This window comes from Mobula hypostoma, chromosome 20 (genome assembly GCF_963921235.1).
Source record: "Mobula hypostoma chromosome 20, sMobHyp1.1, whole genome shotgun sequence".
Classification (NCBI taxonomy): domain Eukaryota; kingdom Metazoa; phylum Chordata; class Chondrichthyes; order Myliobatiformes; family Myliobatidae; genus Mobula; species Mobula hypostoma.
In genome coordinates this window covers 22,466,838-22,490,255 of record NC_086116.1, presented here as the reverse complement: position 1 = coordinate 22,490,255, position 23,418 = coordinate 22,466,838, and the positions used below count along the sequence as shown (strand labels likewise).

Sequence of the window (23,418 nt, the reverse complement as noted above, 5' to 3'; positions counted from 1 at the left end):
AAAGAGAAGTACAATGTGTGCATAAAATTGGCTGTAGGACAGAGAGAATTATAGTGAATGGTGATCCCTGGAGACTGGTAGTAGGCCCCCTGTTTCTTAATGTACATCAATAACCTAAAACTCAAAAATGTGGTTAAAAAGGGCATATCAGTTAGTAAAATGATGGATACATAGTCACTGAAAACAAATGCAGCGAAGTGTAAGGTGACATATGTATATAAGATGAATTAAGACAGACAATAAAAGTTAAAAGTATAAATGAAATAAATATATAGGATACACTAGAACATGGAGAGCTGGGAGGATCAGAGTGCAGATAAGTCCTTGAAGATGACATAACAAGTTGGGAAGGTTGTTACAAAATCTAGAGGATCCTTAATTGTATTGAAAAAGGCACAGAGTGTGTCAGAAAGCGAATTGTTTGGTAGCTTCTTGAAACATCATTTAGGACTCAGCTTGAGAATTCTCAGCACCACATTTTCAGAAGTATGGCAAGGGCTTAATGAGGACACAGCAAAGATCTCCTGGAATAGCACCAAGAATAAAGCACTTAATTTACAAGGAAATGCTGGAGAAACCGACATTGTTCTTAAAGCAGTATAGGATAATATACAAAACGTTTGTATATGCAATGAAGAGGTGTCCAAACTCATGAGCGTTTTTGACAGAATAAATAAGAAGAAGCTGTTTCCATGATAGACGAGACAGATTTAAGATCATTGGCAAAAGCATCAGAGGTGGTAAAAAAAATCTATTTTTTGATGCAGTGAGTTGAAGTGGTCCTGAGCACACTACCTGGGACACTGATTCAGTTATAACTTGCAATGCAAGTTGGATTAATTTTGAGGGGAAAATATTTATAAGGTTATGAGGAAAAAATAGGGAGTAGAATGTAATTAGATTGTTCTACTAAAGTCCCAGAATGGTGATCCAAATAATTTTCTGCTGTATTTTTATGGCTAAGCAATTGACTCATCCTAGTCTATGGTTCTAAATACATCAAATATTACACAATTTAATGAATTCAAGTCTTATCTCCATCACCACCCCAATCCCACAAACATCTTCTCAAACATTTGGTTCTTCTTAACTCTGGCTTGTGCACTTCCATCTTCCTTCTACGCATGATTGGTCCTGCATTTTCTGCAGTTAAAGTTGATTCCTGCACTAAAGCTCTCAGCCTTTCCACTGCCCTCTTCTTCAACAACAAACTTCCTCAAAAAATATTAGTGCTTGCCCCTTGCAATAACACTTTCATTGAGTTGGTATTGTTTCTTCATTGATAGCACCAAAGTGAAGCGTTCTGGATGACGCATTGTTGTGCTTTAATGGTGTAATATAAAAAGACAATTAAGTGTAATTATGTGGCAAAGACGACTCTTATACGACAATATTAATTCTCACTGCATCAGGAAAACATTGACTATCATAGTTGTTATAGCTTCTTGATTTACTTACGCTCCCTAAATAATAATTATATATATATATATATGTGTGTGTGTATTATATATATATGTATATCAATAAAGATAATCAGAGATTCTAAGAAGGATTATTGGGATAAGTTTGATATGTGGTTTGTGGTTCTGTCATGGTAGTATAATATACTTTGTGCTAGGAAAAAGAGAAGTCTGGAACAGCTACAAATGTAACTCCCCCTCTGGATCAGCAAATTTATTTGTGAGCACAATATTAGTTGGACTTAACTATTACAATGTTTTTTAGTACTCCTTTGGTGTAACTGTAAGTGCCTTTTTCTGTTATACCCATAAAAATGTTTGCAAATCTCTGTTGCTTTTGAAGTTTTAGTATTCTGGAAATGTATTAAACTGTAATATTGTGTGAATATGTTGTTCAGGATTGCTGCCTCTGAGTTCCAGGCAGGAGGAAACAGTAGAATTTACCGTAAGCACACACAATAATTTTATACAGTCCTCTTTCCTGCATTTGTTTTAACTGAACTCATCATTCAAGGTTGGCGTAGATCTGTGTGTGTGTGTAGGAGGAACAGCATCAGCATCTGCATCAGCAGCAGATTTACAGATAGCAGACAAAGAAATCTAGATTTCTGATGGCCTTTATAGAGACTGTGAGGTGTAGCCTGGGCTGGGCAATGAACAGGAGAAGGGGGGGAGCATGAAGCATGGTACAGCATACTGATGAGTGTGGGAGTACTTGATAAAAAGAATCCTAGCTGCTGGCAGAGCAGTGCTTACTGTGGAGAACTGCGACATTCACACGTTCAGGGACCAGTCTGCTCTTAATATTCTCTCTCTCTCTCTCTCTCTCTCTCTCTCTCTCTCTCTCTCTCTCTCCCCCTTTCTTTCTCCCTTTCTCTCTTCCTCCCTTTCTCTCTTCCTCCCTTTCTCTCTTCCTCCCTTTCTCTCTTTCTCCCTTTCTCTCTCTCTCCCTTTCTCTCTCTCTCTCCCTCTCCCCCCCCTCTCTCTCTCTCTCTCTCTCCTTCTCTCTCTCCCTCTCTCTCTCTCCCATGTGTTGGTCAGAGAGAGAGCACTATATATTTATAAAGGGAAAGACACCTTGGCATGCTGGACCCACATCTTGTGCTGATACCTGCTGGCTTTGAGAAGCATTCCAGCATTTAGTCAAACTACAGAGAATAATATTGAGAATATTGAGTTGTGCACCACAAAAGCTGTCAAGCTGGCGGGCTCATTCGACAGTCACATTCCGAGAAATGCGATGTGGCAATGCCACCTCTCAACCTCGGAATGCCCCTACTACCGGATTGATGGTATGTCACTGCTGAAGCGGCTTCCCCTTCAACCTCTTACAGGACCCAGAGTTGTATTTCAGACTGTGGGACGGTGGCTGGAGAGCATAGGACTTCCCCAGTATGAAAACCACCTGCTGGCAAATGGATTTGACAACATCCAGTTCATGGTAAGCTATCTTCTATTTTTATTTTTGTACGTGAACAGTTCATGTTTTCTCAAAACTATGCTACTTTGTATTACCCTCTTGTCCTGCTCATCCCATCACCCACTGTTCTCCTTTTGTCTGTCCAACTATGTTATGACCTGTTGTCCTGTTGCCTCAGCAACTGTGGACCTGTGTGGACCATTGTATTTAATATTGCAAAGCTCTAAATTACCATTCAGGAAGGATGGCAGGAAGCTTCAGTTTAACTACAGTTAGCCCTGATGGGCTTAGCAGTTTCAATTGCATCAAAAAATGATAATTTCTTTGACTGGAATGTTAAAAATTTGGTTACAGCTTGAGTTTTTTGTGTATATGAGTGAATGCTGGCATTGTATTTCTGCAATTGATTTGTTCTCTATTCTTAACTGAAAATATTTTTGTAATATATATAAAATTTGTGCTATATACATGTATATCATTATTAAAATCCTATTAACAACTATGGAAGAGATGAAAAATTCCATATAAATATTCTAAAAAAGTTTTGCTGTCTAACTAACTTAAGAAGGAATTTGTATGCCATTGTAATGAAAATAGTAGGTCACAAGAGACTTTGAGTGCCCAAAATTGTTACATTTTAATGACTGCTATAATATTTTGAATGTATATTCACAATCGTTACAAAGCGATGTTTATATAAAATAGAATGAAAGGCCAGATCTGATCATTAAAATATTGTATTGTAGAAGTCACTGTCGAGTCACCTATGAAGATACCTCCATCTAGGTGCTTGTAGAGGGACAGGAACTTCTCTTCCTGCTTCACAGAAGTCATATTTGAAATTTATTTTCACTGTGTATTGCTCACAGAAGTATGTGATGAGTTTCAGCCAGAGAGGAAAGCAATTATTTTAGTTACTAGGAGACCTGCTATAATTAGCTATTTCTTGCGGAGAGTGTCAATCACTGATATAATGCCTACATTATCATCTTTCCCATCCATGCCAAACTATAACCAGGTTTGATTTTTAAAACAGATGTACATAAACTGGATTGGAATGGAATTTAATGTTGCTTTTCATGTTTTTTTTTATTGATGGGGTAGAATTAGAATTCTTTAAATAATTTCTATCATTTCAGTGCAAGGATATACTGTAGGTTGCTGACTCTTGTAGAATGGCAGTTCATTTCTAACAAGTGGTTATATGGTGAATATAATTTCTTGTGCTGTTATCAGGTCTTTTAAATCACAAGTATGGCCAATAGAAAAAATTCATCCCATTCCACAAGTCATTGCCTCGTTGTTGACAGAGAATTACATTTATTATATGTAGGAATTAACCAATAAAATTGCATTTTTATGTTATGCTGGTTAAAATTCTGAAAGTAAACTGTTGAAATTTTTGAAAACATGTTCGACACCAGCTGAATAAGTTCAGCCAGTTATTTATCACTGAATAATAATTCCCAATGTTTTCATCATTTTAGAGAACAGTATGATCATATGATGCACAAATATGCTTTTAACCAAATAAAATGATCAGATTTTTCTCAGAAAAATAACTGTTGCCACCTACAAACAAGTACTTGAACTCCCTTAATGGCTTTTTCTTAACAGTACGAAAAATAATTTTTCTTATTATCAAATTAATTTCTTAAGAGATATGAAAACTATTCAAATTTAGGAGGGGAAGGGAATTATTCAGAATAAAGAATATGAGAAATCCGTCCTCTAATATTTAAATATTGTGATGTATAAATATGTATCATATCTTAGACAATAAACATAGGAAAAAAGTAAATAAAATCATTGAATTTAAATAATTGGAAATGAATTATTTATTTTATTATCATTGCTATGTTTGTTATTAATGTTTTGAAAAAATAAATCATCAGGATGATACCAATGTTAACACCATTTCCAAACTGCTTCAAAAGAAATATCTTTATTTTTAAATAACCCTTCACTGCTTGGGGTAAACACTGTTTCCGGTTATCTGTGTTCTTTTATCAGCCCACCCACATGCATCATCATCTCACCTCAGTGTGTTGTAGGTGAAATATTTTCATAAAGATATATACTGATAATTCACCCTTTGTAATAGATAAAGATATCAGTTCACACTGGAAAAAAAGTTTATCTTACAGCTTTATTATTATCCCTTTAAAATGTCTTTAAGTAGACACTAATTTGAATTATCTGTTGTACTGTATATTTCTGCATAGGTTGGGACACTGAGGCCAGGCTCCTTTCTTTATGAATCAAAATAGTAAAATAGATTTGTTAACGATTCTGTAAGAAAAAAAACTCTTCTCATTTCCGCTACAGTTGGACCTGATGTATGCTCCCAATGCTCCTGTTTTTATTCAGCATTTGGCACAACAGCCACTTCCAAGTTTGTCTTTTTTTAAATCCCAGTGTAACCTAGCTGCTATATGCAACAGAAATAACACAGTAGACATTAACCTGAGATATTTCTTTCTGCTTACTTCTTTTAGTGGTGTATTCATCTGTAAATATTATACCTGTCAGCACTTACTTTATATTTTCACAATTACATAATTGACCTACCTTCATGCATTTATTAATCCATAAATATTATAAGACCTTAGATCAACTGGGAAGCATCCACATTACAGTTACTACACACTATAATTAGATTAAGAACTATTTGCCACAGGGAACATTGCCTTAAATCAAATTTCCAAAATGAGTATATGTATTTTCCTGTGCTCTTATGTTAAAGGTAAACAGGCCAAATATTTTGTAACTAAACTTAGAATTTTTTAAATAAAAAATGTTGTTCATAATTTATTGGATGGTGATTTGTAGCCTGGAAAATATTGTCCACATGTGAGACAACAGTTCCTTGCTTCTGTTACCACCATTGGCTCTGAAAGAAATTTGAAACATTTTTAAAAACTGAAAACATAATTTATCTTTCCAGTGTTTTTCAAGAGCATGAGCTGAATTTAGCTTTCTTTTGCATTTATCTACATTAAATTATATGCTCATTAATTTTCACTTGATGAGGAAATGAGAGAGTTGGGAATATATTGGGTAATTAGAGAGCTCAGATTTTTAAATGATATTTACTTAGTTTATCATTCTTCAAAAAACTTTGTGTCTTCGCCCTTTCTGTTTAAGAAGCACTTCTTTTTGTTCATGAGCGTCAGTTCCTCTTCTAATTTTTGAGTTTCTCATTCATTCACCTTAGGTGTGTAACTTCCTTCGATGATTGAGAGATGTATGAAATCCCAATTCACATCCCATTTAGGATGTCACTAAAACATATTTACTCACTTTTTCTTTTTCATGCCTTGACATTGATAGCTTATTCTGTTAGAGCAACAATCTGCCTACCATCAACTATTAAAAATAGTTGAGACTATCCTTCATGTTATATAAAAGGTACCAGTTGTGTTTAATGAGAATAAATGAGGTGTCTACTGTCAGCTCAAAGTATTCAGCACATTTCAGGAGGTTTGTTCTCTCTTCAGATTGCTTACTGACCCAGAAAATTACAAAGGGGCATAAGTTACTAGTTAGCAAACCTGCACATTTTGGACACAGGTGATCACTTCAGCAGTTTTCTCTATTGTATCTGTTAAGTACTTGTGGAGATTTTTGGTGTAATAGAATTCTGGATTTAAGTTCTCTTTCTAGTACAAGAATGCAGTCCTTATTGGCACTGATGAGACCAAGTTGCAAGTATAGAATCCCAGTAGACCTACCCAGGGATTCTGTCAATGTGGAGAGAATAGTCTTTCATGTCTCATTATAAGTCATATAGCTACAGTAAATACTACAAGATTTGGTAATTTGTTACAGAATGTTAAAGCAGCAGAGAGTTGTAAGCTTAGTCAGCTCCATCATGGCCACTAGCCTCCATAATATCCAGGACATCTTCAAGGAGTAATGATAAAAAAAAGGTAGCATCCATCATTAAGGACCCCCATCACCCAGGTCATGCCTTGTTCTCATGCCTTCCATCAGGCCTGAAGCCTGAAGGCACACACTCAACGATTCAGGAACAATTTCTTCCCCTCTGCCATCTAATTTCTGAATGGACATTGAACCTATAAACACTACCTCACTACTTACTTGTTTGTATTTTTGTACCACTTATTTAAATTTTATATATATAGCTATTTAATATATATAGTTACTGTGATTCAGCTTTTTTTCTGTTATTATGTATTGCATTGTACTGCTGCTGCAAAGTCAACGAATTTCACAACATATGCCGATGATATTAAACCTGATTCTGAAACTTGACATTTAGAAGAGGCAGATTAAATGACCGAATGTCTTCAGATTGAACTTGGATCAAACTGTTTGCTTCTTAAATGGTTTCATTGGTGGGATCACACGTTCTTGCAGCCCTGTGCTTTTCTATTTCTGTTTTCCGAGGATTTTACAGAGGGGAGAAAGAGCCCTCTGCAGTTGTGTCTGTCGTTTAGCATGTGTTGCACTAGGCACACTAAAATGATTAGTACTAAAGTGATAATGAGCACTGCACTGTAGAGGTGTTCCTGGACTATTAATCCAGAAACCTGGACTAATGATCTAATGACATAAGTACAAATCACAGCATAACACAAGGGAATTTAAATTAGGTTAATTACAGTATTCAAATCCGGAATAAAAAGCTAGTATCAGAAATAGTGACCATGAACCCACCAGATGGTCACAAATTCCCAGCTGCTTCCTTCATACCCTTAAAGTAATGGGATTTTCCATCCATCCCAGCCTGAGTGTGAACCCAGAACCGTATAATGTGGTTACCTCATAACGATTTTCTGAAGTGGCCTAGGAAGTTTCTCAATTGCAGGAAATCAGCAGTACTGAGTAAAATATAGAATAGCATAGATGGATGGCTTTGTGGCAAAGTTTGCGGATGATACAAAGATAGGTGGAGGGATAGGTAGTGCTGAGGAAACAATGTGATTGCAGTAGGACTTAGGCAAATTGGAAGAATGGGCAAAAAAGTGGCAGATGGGATACAGTGTTGGGAAATATACGATAATGCATTTTGGTAAAATGAACAGTAGTGTGGACTGTTAATCTAAATGGGGAGAAGGTTCAGACATCAGAGGTGCAGAAGGACTTAGGAGTCCTTGTGCAAGACTCCCAGAAGGTTAATTTACAGGTTGAGTCTGTGGTAAAGAAGGCAAATGCAATGTTGGCATTTATTTAAGGGAAATAGAATAGAAAAGAAATGAGATAATTCTGAAGCTTTATAAGACACTAGTCAGGCCACAGTTGGAGTATTCTCTACCATTCTGGGCCCCATATCTCAGAAAGGATGTGGAGAGAGTCCAGAGGAGGTTCAGGAAGATGATTCTGGGAATGGAGGGGTTAACATATGAGAAGCATTTGGCAGCTTTGGGCCTGTACTCACTGGAATTTAAAAGACTGCTGGGGTACCTCATTGAAACCTACCGAATCTTGAAAGGACTAGATAGGGTGGATGCAGAGAGGATGTTTCCTATGGTGGGAGTATCCAGAACTAGAGGGCACAGCCTCAAAATTAAGGGGTGACCTTTTAGATCAGAGGTAAGGAGGAATTTTTTAGCCAAAGAGTAGTGAATCTGTGGAATTCTCTGCCACAGACTGTGGTGGAGGCCATGTCCGTACGTATATTTAGGCGGAAATTGATACTTTCCTGATCGGTTAGGGCATCAAAGGGTATGGTGAGAAGTCAGTTGTATGGGGTTGAGTGGGATCAGGGATCAGCCATGATAAAAAAGAGCAGACTCAATGGGCTGTATGGCTTCTATGTCTTATGATCTTATGGCAACAAGACACCAGCTCTATCAAATGTGTTCAGTTCTTCCCACTCATATTTATACACTGTACCAGCTTTGGAAGAGATGTTCCAAAGACACACCAAAAAGTTCCACATAGTCATATTCTCTGAATTAAATATTTTGCTGTGGTCTTAGATTTACCCATCATCATCCATCGTGTCATGGCAGGACAGATCAACTAGAGCAGGTGTTCCCAACCTGGAGTCCATGGACCCTTCGGTAAGGCTCCAAGGCATAAAAAAGGTTGAACTAGAGTTAGGGTACAGTCAGGACTAAGTAGTCTTGGGAGCCTTCAAAAATGACTCTAGAAACAATGAATGCTCATGGTTTTAGGTTAAAAAAATGCACATGGATACGTAAACAACAGGAATTCTGCAGATGCTGGAAATTCAAGCAACATACATCAAAGTTGCTGGTGAACGCAGCAGGCCAAGCAGCATCTATAGGAGGAGGCGCAGTCAACGTTTCAGGCCGAGACCCTTCGTCAGGACTAGTCCTGACGAAGGGTCTCGGCCTGAAACGTTGACTGCGCCTCTTCCTATAGATGCTGCTTGGCCTGCTGCGTTCACCAGCAACTTTGATGTATGTTGCACATGGATACTACCTGTTAATAAGCTCCTGCACTAAGCAGAAGACTTCCATGTCAATAGTAGTTACCTGCTAGCACCACACCTGACAAAACTGAGGTGAGTTTTGAAGGGTATGACATGCTGATTATACCTATGGCATTTGGTAATCCATCTCTGTCTAAGACCTCTACCATCTGAGAAGCCACTCTTCAGGCATTTTGATTCACTCCACGTGACATTAAGCAGCAACTGAATATCCCAGATACAGCAAAGGAAATTATCGCTGATAAAATCCCAGCTCCAGTGCTGAAGGATAGTGCTGTAGAACTGGCCATGCTTGTAGCTAAGCTGTTAGAGGACAGTTATTGCATAGCAAATAGCACAGAAAGTGTAAAATTGATATTACAAGCAGAACAAATGCAATCTCGCCGGTTACCATCATGTCAGCTTCTTCCCAATCGCCAGCATAGTAAAGATAGGAATAATTGACAAATTGTACTTTCTTAGTGATATGCAGTTTCATTTCTGCCAGGGTCAATCAATCCAACTGTCATTACGTCTTTGATCTAGATGTTAACAAGAGTAGAAATTCCAAAGGTGAGACAAGAGTAATTACCCTTGCTATTGAATATCACTAAAAAAAACTAGTAAAACTTGTACCAATTAGGATCAAGAGGAGAACTCACCACTGGATATGGTTAAACCCAACTCATAACAAAATGAATGAATTTGTTTTATGATCTATCATGTCACAGTGTCATAGGCCCCATGATCTTCTTTTTCACTTCTAAGCTTATTGAAAGTTTTAACTGAAGTTGCAAAGTGCTTGGTTCTGTTGGCACTTCTTCAGTTCTTGAAATAGTCTGCCCTCCCTACAGCAAGATCTTGACAAAATTCGAGCTTGTCTTGATGAGCAATAAATAATCTTGCCACAGAAGTGTCAGATAATACCTCCAAGATTGTCATCCTCCATTTCAACATCATTACCATTTCCAAAACTCTTACTGTTAATTTTCAGGATGATGAAGACCTACTTCATAAGTACTTGTATTCTACAATGAGGGTTATATCTTGACATTCCTTCATCTGTTAAATGACAATCCTGGAACTTTCTATCTTGAGACAATGCACTATACAAATCTGTTTGCCACATAAACTACACTAGTTCAGGGAGGCAATTCACCAACTTCTGGAACCCACTTAGGGATCGGGAGTAAAGGCTGCTTTTGTCTCATAAAAATATTTAAATGAAAGAAACTTTAGTAACCCTTTCCTCATGACTGTACACTTCAATGACATAGTGATAAAGAATGCTGAAGTCAGTAATGATTTCATTGTGTCAGAAGGAAAAAAACTAGTTCTAAGTTTCTAATTTGCTGAGCTTTTCATACTTAACCAAAGATATGTAACCAAAGGAAAAAATCCCTGTTATTACATGTTTGATATTATCGAATATATATAGCATTTGGAGACATTTGGAGTCTGTGATTATATCACAAGATGACTTATAATTTAAGTCAAATATACATATTTCAATGCCAAAACCCTCCTTCACACTCAAGTCTTTGATTAAACTATTATTTATCACTGCAGTACTCTACTGCTTTCTGTTGGTGCACCCAAAGAAATGTTACATATATCAAAAGAAATCCTGCTTACATCAAACACCGACGGAGGGAATGTCTAGCACATGAAGAACATCCCACAGGTGGTTCCAAATGTGACATTGATTGCAAATCGAATTGCTTAATACCATTTTCGCTTTATGCCAGTTGGTAGAGTCCCAAACCAGTATTGTAGTGGCCTAATTCCAATCTGAATTTCTGTGGGAAACTCTCATTTATTTTGATACCCAGAATGAACTAAATAATTTTCACTTAAAATGTTCAGCTATTTAAATAGAATACTTATTAATCCATGTGGAACCTGGTCTAGTGACTTACTCAATGAACCCTTAATTATTTTACCATGCTTGGCAATTTACCAGTTGTTATTGTAGTTGAGGTCAATATGGAGTAAATTTCAAACATCCTGGAGAATTTTCTTATGTTTGAAACCTTTCAAGGTACATTTTTTATATTTTATGGCATCATTAAAACTGGTTGATTGAACTACTGGCTTGAAACCAACTTTCAACCACTCATATCCAATCACAATACATATTGAGAACACTTATGCCAGTTATAACTAAATTCAACCATATCGGATGTTCTTCCAATCTGTATGCAAAAAACAAACAAAAGCTGTTGTTTGAAAATCAATATGTAGGGAATGAAATTAATTTGGTGCATTTATTATGCAAGTGTTCCTCACTTATACTGATTTCCTGAATAACAAACAAGTCCATTCAATTTGTAAAGATTTTTAGTCTGCAAAACTCAAAACAATTAGCTTTCTCGCTTTCAGCAGAACCTCTTGTGTTAATGAGCTTTCTCATTTTGTTTGCACTCTATACGAAAAAATGCCTCAGGATAAAATTGCGCCATCGGAGAAATAATTTGAAGTAGGGATAGAGACTGTGAGTTGTGATGGTCCAGAAATTCCAGTTTTGTGGACTTTGAAAAGGCTTTTGATAGCATTCCATGGAGAGTCTCTGACGAATTCTCAGATCATATGGGATTCCTTCCAAAATTGGCCAATTTATCCAGAGTTTCTATGCTAATTTCACCAGCACAGGTGGGAGGCTGCAATTTGTGCTCTGAAGTCAAGACAGTAATTAGGCAAAGCTGTGTGATGTCAGTGATATTATTTAACCTGGTGATTGACTGGGTTATGAGGCAGACAATGAAAGATAACCAGAGAGGCTTTAGGTGGACAATCTTCTCTACTTTAGAAGATCTTGACTTTGTGGGTGACCTTGCATTGCTATCAGATACATTCAGCACATGCAAGAGAAAACTCAGTATCTGTTGGTGGACAAATTAGACTCAGAATCAGCCAGAGAAAGACTGAGTCTATGACCACCAAGGTAGAACCTCCTGTCAATGTATTATGGCATTGACTTACCCAACACTGGGAGATTACCCTACCAGGACAGCATCATTCTGGAGGATGGTGGGACCAAGGACGACATCCAGTGCTGACTCAGCAAAGCTAGAAATGTCTTCAGATCGGTGAGTAACATATGGGGAAGTACAACATCCACATCAAGGTGAAGCTGTACCAGAGCTGTGTTCTGTCCACACACTTGTACAGGTCAGAATGTTGGAACACGACAGAGAATGACCTTGCCAAGCTGTTGTCATTCCACATCATGAGTCTTCAGAAGATCCTCCATATTTTCTGGACGAGAAAGATCTCCAACCATGCCCTACTCCTTCAGCATCATCAAGAGGACATAGCCACAATAATCATAAGGAAACAATGGAGATGGATTGGGCGTGTGATGAAAGAGAGGCCAACTCCATCATCAAGACAACACTTCATCGGATCCCTGAAGGGCGGAAGAAATGCGTGAGATCAAGGACAACATGGCACCGTGCAGTAGAGGCAGAAATGTGGACCCTGAACCACATCTGGGGCACGATAGAGAAGATGGCCAAGAACAGACGGAGATGGAGGACCCTCATTGCTGCCCTAAATGCCAGCAGCGTAATGGGTAGTAAGTAAGAAATTCCAAACCAGCAAAAACCATTGTTGAATATTGTCATTACATTATAAAAATACCAACTTCCAACATCTGCACACATGTAGTTAACAGCAGAAATAAAAGTTGTTCTACGAGATATCTCCACAGTCTACACTTTTGCTGTCTTTGTGAAAATAGTGATTTGGCATTAATTTCCACTGTTCATGCACCACCTCTGCTGTAAAACCCATTGTAAGTAATAGCCAAGTTGAGTAAGGTATGATTTGAGTTTCTAGTTGGCATTCTAAAGCATAACAATTGTTGAACAATCTCTCTAATCTTGATAAACTGAGTTACAAGCATAGATTGCCATTCTCAGACCATTTATAGGATTTGTAAAGCTAACATAATCAGATTTAGTATCACTGGCATATGTGATGAAATTTGTTAATTTCACGGCAGCATTACAATGAAATACATGACAAATAAATAAGAAGAAAAAGCTGAGTTACATTAAATGTGTGTATATAACTATTCAATAGTTAAGTTAAGTAGTGCAAAATAACAAAAAAATAGTGAGGTGGTGTTCATGGGTTTAATGTTCATTTAGAAATCAGATGGCAGAGGGGAAGAAGCTGTTCCTGAATTGCTGAGTGTGTACCTTCAGGCCTCTGTACCTCCTTCCTGACAGGAACAGTGTGAAGAGGGCATGCCCTGGTGGTGGGGATCCTTAATGATAGACACAGTCTTCCTAAGGCACCACTCCTTGAAGATGTCATGATACTACGGATGCTGATACCCATGATAGAGCTGACTAATTTTACAATCTTCTGCAACTTATTTCGATCTTGTGCAGTAGCCCCCCTCACCAGCTGGTGATTCAGCCAGTCAGGATTATATATATTTTTCATTTATTTGAATCCAAAGTAGTATCTCTGGTGTTTCTCTTGCTTTGAGTGAAATGATTAAGAAGATGAAATTGCACTTTTTTTCCATTCTTATTTACATTTTTACAATCCATTTACAGTTCTACATTTTAAAGTTCTACCATCTAATTGGTTGTTTGAACTGATTGACAAAGAACATAATTAGGTCAACACAACATTACAGAGAAGACACTAGACAATAGGTCATGTTAGAAAATGCTAAATCATGGAGGACAGTGATTTTATGCACTGGTCCTTCAGTGTTGATTGCAACGTTCAGGTCAAATTTCTGATGTTTAATAACATAAATTGGGAGCAGATGTTGTCAGGGAAATGTATGGCAGAAATGTGGCAAATGTTCAGGGAACATTTGCATGGCATTCTGCATAGGTATGTTCCATTGAGGATGGGAAAGGATTGTAGGGTAAAAGAACCATGGTGTACAAAGGATGTTGGAAATTTAGTTAAGAAGAAAAGAAAAGCTTATGAAAGGTTCAAAAAACTGTTACTGTTAGAGCTCTAGAAAATTACAAGGGTGCCAAGAAGGAGCTCAAGAATGAAATTAGGAGAGCTAGAAGGGGTCATGAGAAGGCCTTGGCAAGCAGGATTAAGGAAAACCTCAAGGCATTCTACAAGTATGTGAAGAGCAAGCAGATGAACCGTGTGAGAATAGAACCAATCAGGAATGATAATGGAAACGTGTGTGGAGCCGAAGAAGGTAGCGGAGGTACTTAATGAATACTTTGCTTCAGTATTCACCATTGAAAAGCATCTTGGCAATTGTGGGGATGACTTACAGCGGACTGAAATGCTTGAGTGTATAGACATTGAGAAGGAGGATGTACTGGAGCTTTTGAAAGATATTAAGTTAGATAAGTCACCGGGACCAGACGAGATATACCCCAGGTTATTGTGGGAAGCAAGGGAGGAGATTGCTGAGCCTCTGGAGATAATCTTTACATCATCAATAGGGGTGGAAGAAGTACCAGAGGATTGAAAGGTTGCAAACGTTGTTCCCTTATTCAAGAAAGAGAGTAGAGATAACCAAGGAAATTAATGACAAGTGAGTCTTACTTCAGTGATGGGCAAGTTGGTGGAGAAGATCCTGAGAGGCAGGATTCTTGAACATTTGAAGAGACATAATCTGATTAGGGATAGTCAGCATGGCTTTCTCAAGGGCAGGTCGTGCCTCATGAATCTGATTGAGTTCTTTGAGAATGTAACAAAACACATTGATGAAGGTAGAGTAGTGGATGTAGTGTATATGGATTTCAGTAGGGCACTTGATAAGGTTCCTCATGCAAGGTTCATTCAAAAAGTAATGAGGCATGGGATCCAAGGAGACCTTGCTTTGTGGATCCAGAATTGGCTTGCCCACAGAAGGCAAAGGGTGTTTGTAGACGGTTTGTATTCTGCATGGAGGATGGTGACCAGTGGTGTTCTGCAGGATTCTGTTCTGGGACCTCTCCTCTTTGTGACTTTTATAAATGACCTGGATGAGGAAGTAGAAGGGTGGATTAGTAAGTTTGCTGTTAACACAAAAGTTGGGGGTGTTGTGGATAGTCTGGAGAGTTGTCAGAGGTTACAGCGGGACATCGATAGGATGCAGAACTGGGCTGAGAAATGGCAGATGAAGTTCAACCCAGGTAAGTGTGAAGTGGTTCAGTACAGTAGGTCAAATTTGAAGACAGAATGTAATATTAATGGTAAGCCTCTTGGCAATGTGGAGGATCAGTGAGATCTTGAGGTCTGTGTCCTTCGGACACTCAAAGCTGCTGTGCAGGTTGACAGCATTGTTAAGAAGGCGTATGGTGTGTTGGCATTCATCAACCATAGCATTGAGTTCAAGAGCCATGAGGTATTGTTACAGCTATATAGGACCTTAGTTAGACCCCACTTGGAGTACTGTGTTTATTTCTGGTCACCTCACTACAGGAAGGATATGGATACTATAGAGAGAGTGCAGCAGAAATTTACAAGGATGTTGCCTGGATTGGAGAGCATGCCTTATGAGAATAGGTTGCATGTACTTGGCCTTTTTTTCTTGGAGCAACAGAAAATGAGAGATGACCTGATAGAGGTGTATAAGATGATGAGAGTCATTGATAATGTGGATAGCCAGAGGCTTTTTCCCAGGGCTGATATGGCTAACACCAGGGGGCATAGCTTTAAGGTGCTTGGAAGTAGTTACAAGGGGGATGCCAGAGGTAAGTTTTTCACACAGAGAATGGTGGGTGTGTGGAATGCACTACCAGCGACGGTGATGGAGGCGGATGAAATAGGGTCTTTTAAGAGTTTCTTAGATAGGTACATAGAGGTTAGAAAAATAGAGGGCTATGCAGTAGATTCTCAGCACTTTCTAGAGAAGGTTACATGGCCGGCACAACATTGTGGGCCGAAGGGTCTGTAATGTGCTGTAGGTTTCTATCTTCTGTGTTCTATGTGTCGCATTTACAGAATGAAAGTGTCAGCTTTTGTTGGGCCTACTTACTTGCTCTTGAGAAAGTAATGGTGGGGCACTTCCTTGAACCATTGTAGTCCTTCTGATGAAGGAAATCCCAGTGTGGCGTGGGCTGTGAATTTCAGAATTTAAACCCCAGCAATGATGAAGCAACATCAGAAGCTATGCAGCCTGGAAGGGAACAGACAGTGATGGCGTCTTCATTTCCTTTTGCTCAACCCACTTGTGATGTTGGGAGACATTGTTAAGAGGAACCTGGACAGAGAAATGCAATGCACTATGTAAGTGATGTGCACTGACATCACCTTACGCATTGTGGAGGAGATGAATGTTTAAGGTGAGGATGAATGTTTAAGCTACCAATTTGTTAGGTTTCTTTGACCTGGAGATTATTTAGCTTCTAGGGTCGAGTCTATTAGCTGCTGTTTTCATTTAGACATCTACATGTTATTCCACCGTGCTTTTTGATTTGTGCCTTTTGAATGGAGTTAAATCCTTGGGAGTCAGGAGATGAGTAGTTTGCCATAGGATAGATAGATTCGCACCCACTGCTGTAATCCTGTAATATTCATATAGCTGTATCAGTGGTGTGTCTGGACAATTATGACCTCCAGAGTGGTGATAGTGAGCCATTGAATGCCGGGTATTTTGTTATGTCTTTTATGACATGGCCATTAGCTTGTACTAATGTAGAGCAAATGTTACTGACTAGGCGTATCTGCATGCTACCTAGACTTTGTTGTGAGAAGGCATGGGTATTCGCTGTTTTCCAAGATGATTAAACATGGTGCAATCATCAGTGAGCATCTGCACTTCTGCTAGAGGGAAAATCATTGATGAAGTTGCAGGAGATGTTTGGACTTACAGTTGTGCATTCCCCTGAAGAACTTCTGTGGTGATCTTCTGTGGTTGGGATGACTGAACACCAATAGTTTCAACTGTCTCCTTTTATATCATATACAGCTACCACCTTTGGAGAATTGTACCTGATTCATCATTTTTCTGAGTTCTACCAAGGCACTATGTTGTCACTCCATTGACAATGAATTCAAGGATTTATTGATGCCAGCATGTATTCAAAGGCTAGATCACCAATCTCTCTCTTGAATAGAGATGAAACTGTGGACAATTTTTCTTTCATTTAATACAAGTCATCCATAAGACCTAAAGACATAAGAGTGGAATTAGGCCAGTCAGCCTATCGGGTCTGCTCTGCTATTCCATCATGGCTGATTTATTATCTGTCTCAACCCCATTCTCCTGCCTTCTCCTGGTAACCTTTGATGGCCTATCAACCACCGCTTTAAGTATACCTAATGACCCGGCCTCCACAGCCATTTGTGGTAATGAATTCCACATTGGATGGCCAAATGTCAGCTCAGTATTTAGGGTCCTCCAAACCTTGCAGTAAGGACTGAACCCAAACGATTCTGACATGAGGCAAAGTGGATTCTTTGTGGAGACGATGAATTATGGAAGTCATTATAATCTGAGGAGATAATTAAGTGGAATAGAATGTAGCATCTTGAGGTGGTTAGAAAAATGGAACAGGAAACTGAGATTAGGCATAACCGATACTTTCTTTGGCTGGCAAGATATAACAAGAAATGTGCCACACAGATTGGTGCAGTGACATCAACTTCCTTAAAGATTTTGTAAATATCTTGGGCAAAGGCACCAAAGACGTGGTTGTAAAGTTTGCCATTAGTTGCAAGTAGGTAGGAAAATAAATTATGAAGAGGCTATGAGGAGGCTGGATGGGTTAAGTAAATGAACAAATATCTGTCAAATAGAATAATATGGAGTTAAACTTAAATTCTTCATTTTAACCAGAAAATTGAAAATGAGTTACATTATGTAAATGCATAGAGGGTTTCTGGGTGTCCTTGCAAGTATGTAGGTACTACAAATAATTTAAAATTAATATAAGATTACTGTTTATTGTGAGAGGGATTAAACAGGATGGGTTTTACTTCAGTTAGGCGGGGCAGTGTTGAAACTGTATCTGAAATGCTCTGCGCAGTTTTGGCCTCCTTGTCTAGAAAAGGGTGTTAAAGAATTTTGAATAGTTAAAAGAAAATTTACTGGTCTGGAATGGGCAAGTTATATTATGAACCAAAGTTTGCCAGGTTAGGCTTGCATCGGCTGGAGTGTGGATGAGTCAGAGCAGAGTTGATGAAAACACATATGATCCTAAGGGGTTTTGATATGGTGGATATGGAGAGGATTTTTTTGCTTTGGGAAAACTTTGATTTAGCAGTTACTGTTTAAGAATTAGGACAGAAATGATTTGTTTGATTTTGTTTTCTCTGAGGTTCTAAGTTATTGGATCTTCCTTCTTAAGGAACAATGAAAGGGAGACTTTGAGTTTTTTAAGGTAAATGTTGATAGATTTTTGAAAAATAAAGGCTGAAAAGTTGCTGAGGTGAGCAGAAATGCAGAGTTGATGTTACAGTCGTAATTAGCCATGATCTTCTCAAGTGGAGACGCGGGGCTGAATGTTGGTGAATGAAGAGAGAAAGCAGGCTTTGTTAACTGGAAGTTCAGCTTTTCAGAGAAATCACATTCTCAATATAGCAATAAAGCAGCAACATTGTATCCTCAGAGTTGGAAAATGCTGCAGTTCCTCACTGAAAATGCCACTCATACCTGGTAAATCAGAAGGCAACCAATCCCAAGTAAGTAACGTGGTTATTGGATACAAAGTTCTGAAACACATGTGGATAGTTTATTCCTTGAGATTTTAATAGTCATAGTGCTGCTTGAACAGACCTCAAGGGATCACTGCTGCTGTTAACCTTTCATACTTAGGACATATAATAAATGTGTTAATAACTGCATTAATCCAACCTCATATTTTTCTCCCAGTAATATTAATTACTTCTTGCAAGCAGTAATCTCTGGAGTCTAGAATTGGTGAAAGTAGATAAATGTGTGCGAGATGGGAGAATTGAGAGCTATTGGAAATGGCAGAGAGGAAGCGAAGATGTCATTGATGATCACATTGAATGGCAGGACAAGCTTGAGGGCTGAGTGAGCTCCTTCTGTTCCTATTTAAAGTTGTTATGACTTGTGATACAGTGGTCACAAGCACATATACATGCCGGGGAAAACCTTCTCAACAAGGAATTCAAGAAATAAGCAAGGTAAAGCTGCTTCCTTTCACTCCAGCTGTGTTCTAGAAGTTAGCCGCTCATGCTGAAGTATGTCCTGGATTTACATGAAACCACTTACTGCCACTGGCCTCATCTCCACAGCTCAACTCCACTTGGAACCCAGGAACCAAGGTGGATCCTGCTGAGTTTCATCTGCATTATGTTGGGAAGTTAACTCTAATTCCCTGCGTGGTCAGACCTGCCTCAAGACCAGGTGCCTTCATTTGAATTAGGATTCTTGATCTGCAGAATAGAAAAGATACACATTTTTCAGAACTATTGACTTGAACTTTCTTAATGATTTAGAAGTGATTCTGTGAATCTTCTGAAAATTATTTATGTGTACTTTAACAGTTTTTTTTATGCCCCTGAATGACAGAGACTCTTAAAGTTAAATTGCTTTGATAGGAAGTGAAGATCCATGTACAGTTTAGACGACAGAGCTTTAGGACTAAGCTTTCTGGGGCCTACAGATCATTGGAGGCCTCATTATACTTTGCCAGATCTATCCAAAGGCCTCTAATTAGCATGGACATGGGGACAGCATGGGCAGTAGTCTGTTTCCAGTTCAATTTGGCCCATTCAGCTGCTTATATTCCAGCTAGAAGCAGACATCCCACCCTGCAAAAACTCATTTCACGGAGGTAGCACCATCAATTTGCGGGACACTTCCGGGAGAGGTGGGATGTCTGCAATAGAGTAGCTCCTTAGCAGCTAGCCAGCTAGTTTAAATGACATTAGCTATGCTAATGAATGAATGACACCTGTTAAACTCACCTCAACATGTCTTTTACAGTCTTAGCCCACCATGGGCAATAGAAAAGTCACTGTTGCAAACAGTGCAGCAAGCAACAAGGTCATTATTTTTGACCCCTATTAGGCATGGGTACACTTTAGTGTAGTCTGGGGTGACGTACGTTCCATAGTTTTCTTTTTTTGGAACACTCTCGCTCTTGCTCTTGCTCTCTCTCTCTCTCTTGCTCGCTCCTGGTCGTTCTCACTTGCTCTCGTTCTCTCACGCTTGCTTTCTTGCTCTCGCTCTTGCTCTCACTTTCGCGCGCTTGCTTTCTCGCTCTTGCTCTCGTGCGCGCTTTCTCGCTCTTGCTGTTGCGCTCTCTCTTGTGGTTGCTCTCACTTGCGCCTGCTTTCTTGCTCTCGCTCTCTCTCTCGCTCTCACGCTTGCTTTCTTGCTCTTGCGCTCACTCTCTCGCTCTTTCTCGCGCGTTCTCTCACGCTCGCTCTCAAAAAAATCAATTTCCAAGATATTGTATATAATTTGAGGGCATCAGGGAGCCACTATTAATATGCGGGAGACTCCCGGGAAGTGAAGTACCCAATTTAAGCATGGTTTAGGAAATAACAAAGTTCATGTAAATATCATACATCGAATTACTGATTACGTTCACTAAAGCAATGAGCAAGTTCACGTCTGAAGCAGGAATGAGATGTAATGTTAAATTTATTTCGTCACGCAGAGTAAATGAATATTGAGATTCCATTAGTGTTATATGGGGGGGTTAGTTTACTTGTTGGCCGAAAGCCACTTCTACTGTGCCGGCCATCGATCTGCCATTTGAAGGTTGCAACAGCTCTTTCCCATTGGTTGACTTGTGTGCCACGGCACCAGTGTCCAATTTCAGGCACCTCAGGGGTTAAGAATAGCTCATACAGGAGACTCGGCCAAGTTCACACTGAGGTTAGGACCAGTGTTGAAGAACCACTGAGAAAGTATGCTCCAGATTTAGGAGGGCCCATGCGCACTCTTAACTAATTGTCTGTTGTTTGAAAGTTTAGTTTTGTAGCTGTGTAACTTGGGGGGACTTAGTTGTTCGGTCAAATGTTTTACTGTTTGGAAATGAATGATTAATGTCCTTATTCACAATCCGTGTGTTCTGTCTCACTTACCAAACCCATGAAAGTACTCCCTCATAACAGTAAAGTTGTTGGGAAATTTTGATTAAATGGAGATGAGCTGAATTTTTTTTTAGGCAGATTGTGGTGAATCTGTGGAATTCATTGCCACAGACAGCTGTGGAGGTCGAGTCATTGGGCATATTTAAGGCAGAGGCTGATAGATTCTTCATTAGCCAGGGCATGAAGGGTTACAGAGAGAAGGCAGGAGATTGGGGCTAAGAGAGAAAACAATCAGCCATGAAGAAATGTCGTAGCAGACTTGATGGGCCAAATGGCCTAATTCTACTCCTGTATCTTACGGCTTTATGGTGTCAATATGTTAATTCATTGTTGTTACTTAATGGAATTTTCACTGAGTGAATGGTGGTGTTCGCCCTTAACCCCTGCAACTATAAGCTGTAGGGTAAAATGCAGTACAACATATTGTGGAGTGAGACAATGTTACTGTGCTCCTACTATCAATTCACCAAGAATTTTTAAGAAAGGAGGCTGAAATTCAAACCATTGTTAAAAACTTAAAGTCCCTTATAAACGTGTTAGAATAGGACTTTAAAGGGATTACACTTCAGAACTTTACAAGCTGAGACTTTCTAAGGTCTTTGTAGTTACACTTCTGAATAATTAAATTGTTCATGAAACAAGGTCTGATTGATATGATTACTATTTTATAAAAGATACTGTTCAGTGTAGCAATAATCAAAGCCTAGCTTTGTCCTTTTCATTTGTGTTATTAATGCCATATCTTACCATTTATAGAAGAGTAGAACATGGGAACAGACCCTTCAGCCTACAATGTTGTAGCAAACCATTTAAATTAGTAATCAAATGGCCAACAAAAGTAATCTCTTCTACCTACACAATGTTCATATCCTTCACATTTCCTTCACATTTCCATCACATTCATGTGCTAATCTATACATCTCTTAAAAGTCCCTAAATTATCTACCCCCACCACAACCCCAGGCATGCATTCCCGGCACCCACCACTCCCTGTGCAAAAATAACTTGCTCCTCACATTTCCTTTGAAATTACCCCCTCTTACCTTAAATACTTGTCCTCTGGTATTGGACATTTCAGCCCTGGGAAAAAGATTCTGACTGTCTACTCCATCTATGCCTCTCAAATCTTATAAGCCTCTATCAGATCTCCCCTCACCCTCTGCCACTTCATAGAAAACAACATTAGTTTGTTCAAGCTCTCGTTATAGCACTTGCCCTCTAGTTCAGGCAACATCCTGGTAAACCTCTTCCGCACCCTCTGCAAAACACCGTCCCACTTCTAATAATGGGGTGACCAGAAATGTATGCAATACTCCAGATGCAGCCTAACTAGAGTTTTTTAAAACTGAGACATAACTTACCAAGTTTTGAAATCAATGCCTCAATAAATAAACGTGAGTACTCCACCTTATCGAGTTGTGCAGCCACTTTCAGGGAGCTATGAACTTGGACCCCAAGATCCCTCTGCTTATCAACACTGTTAAGGGTCTTGCCCTAATAGTGTACTGTTTCATTACATTTGACTTTCCAAGGTGAAACGCTTTACATTTGGCTGGGTTAAGCTCCAGTTGCCATTTCTCTGCCCATATCTGCAAATGACCTATATCCTGTTATTCTTTGCCAGTCTTCTACACTATCCACAATACCACCAATCTTAGTAGTATCTTCAAACTTTACTAACCTATTCATTTACATTTTCTTCCAGGTTATTTATATACACCATAAAAAACAGAGGTCCCAGTATTGTCGATCTAGAAATCAGAATTATTTACTGACCATTTATGGCTGCCCATTTACTTGACCTCATTCAATGTTCATAGTTGATTGGACTTATCACTTCTTTAGGATTTGTTTCAACAAGATTATAGTCTAGATAACTAAAATACAGAAAATACATTGGAATCATTTCATGTGGTTTTAGTTACTTTGCAAGGATTTTGTGTTTGTGATATTGTAGATGCCAATGAATGGCTGTCCTTAACAGTGGAACTTTTAGTGGCAAAGACAGATTCATGGCCAAAGAATGCAACTTTTCAGGTGGAATGTTATGTCAGTGCTTTTCAACAGATTCTCATCTTTGGTTTGTGGTGGGATTTAGGTGTCTGTTTTGGATACAATGAGCATTTAATGAA

At 38.8% G+C, this 23,418-nt stretch overlaps 1 protein-coding gene across 16 annotated transcripts in view; it reads left to right on the top strand.

The window, feature by feature from the left end:
• anks1b (ankyrin repeat and sterile alpha motif domain containing 1B) overlaps window positions 1-23,418 on the top strand; it is an 870,400-nt gene that overhangs the window by 732,983 nt on the left and 113,999 nt on the right. For 14 of the 16 annotated variants that reach the window (XM_063072533.1, XM_063072513.1, XM_063072522.1 and 11 more), the window contains one exon: window positions 2,795-2,901. In XM_063072533.1, the coding sequence (XP_062928603.1) occupies window positions 2,795-2,901 (107 nt within the window). Of the gene's footprint in view, window positions 1-2,153; window positions 2,902-23,418 lie in introns of those variants that run through there. The other 2 variants (XM_063072526.1, XM_063072527.1) reach the window with 2 other exon arrangements.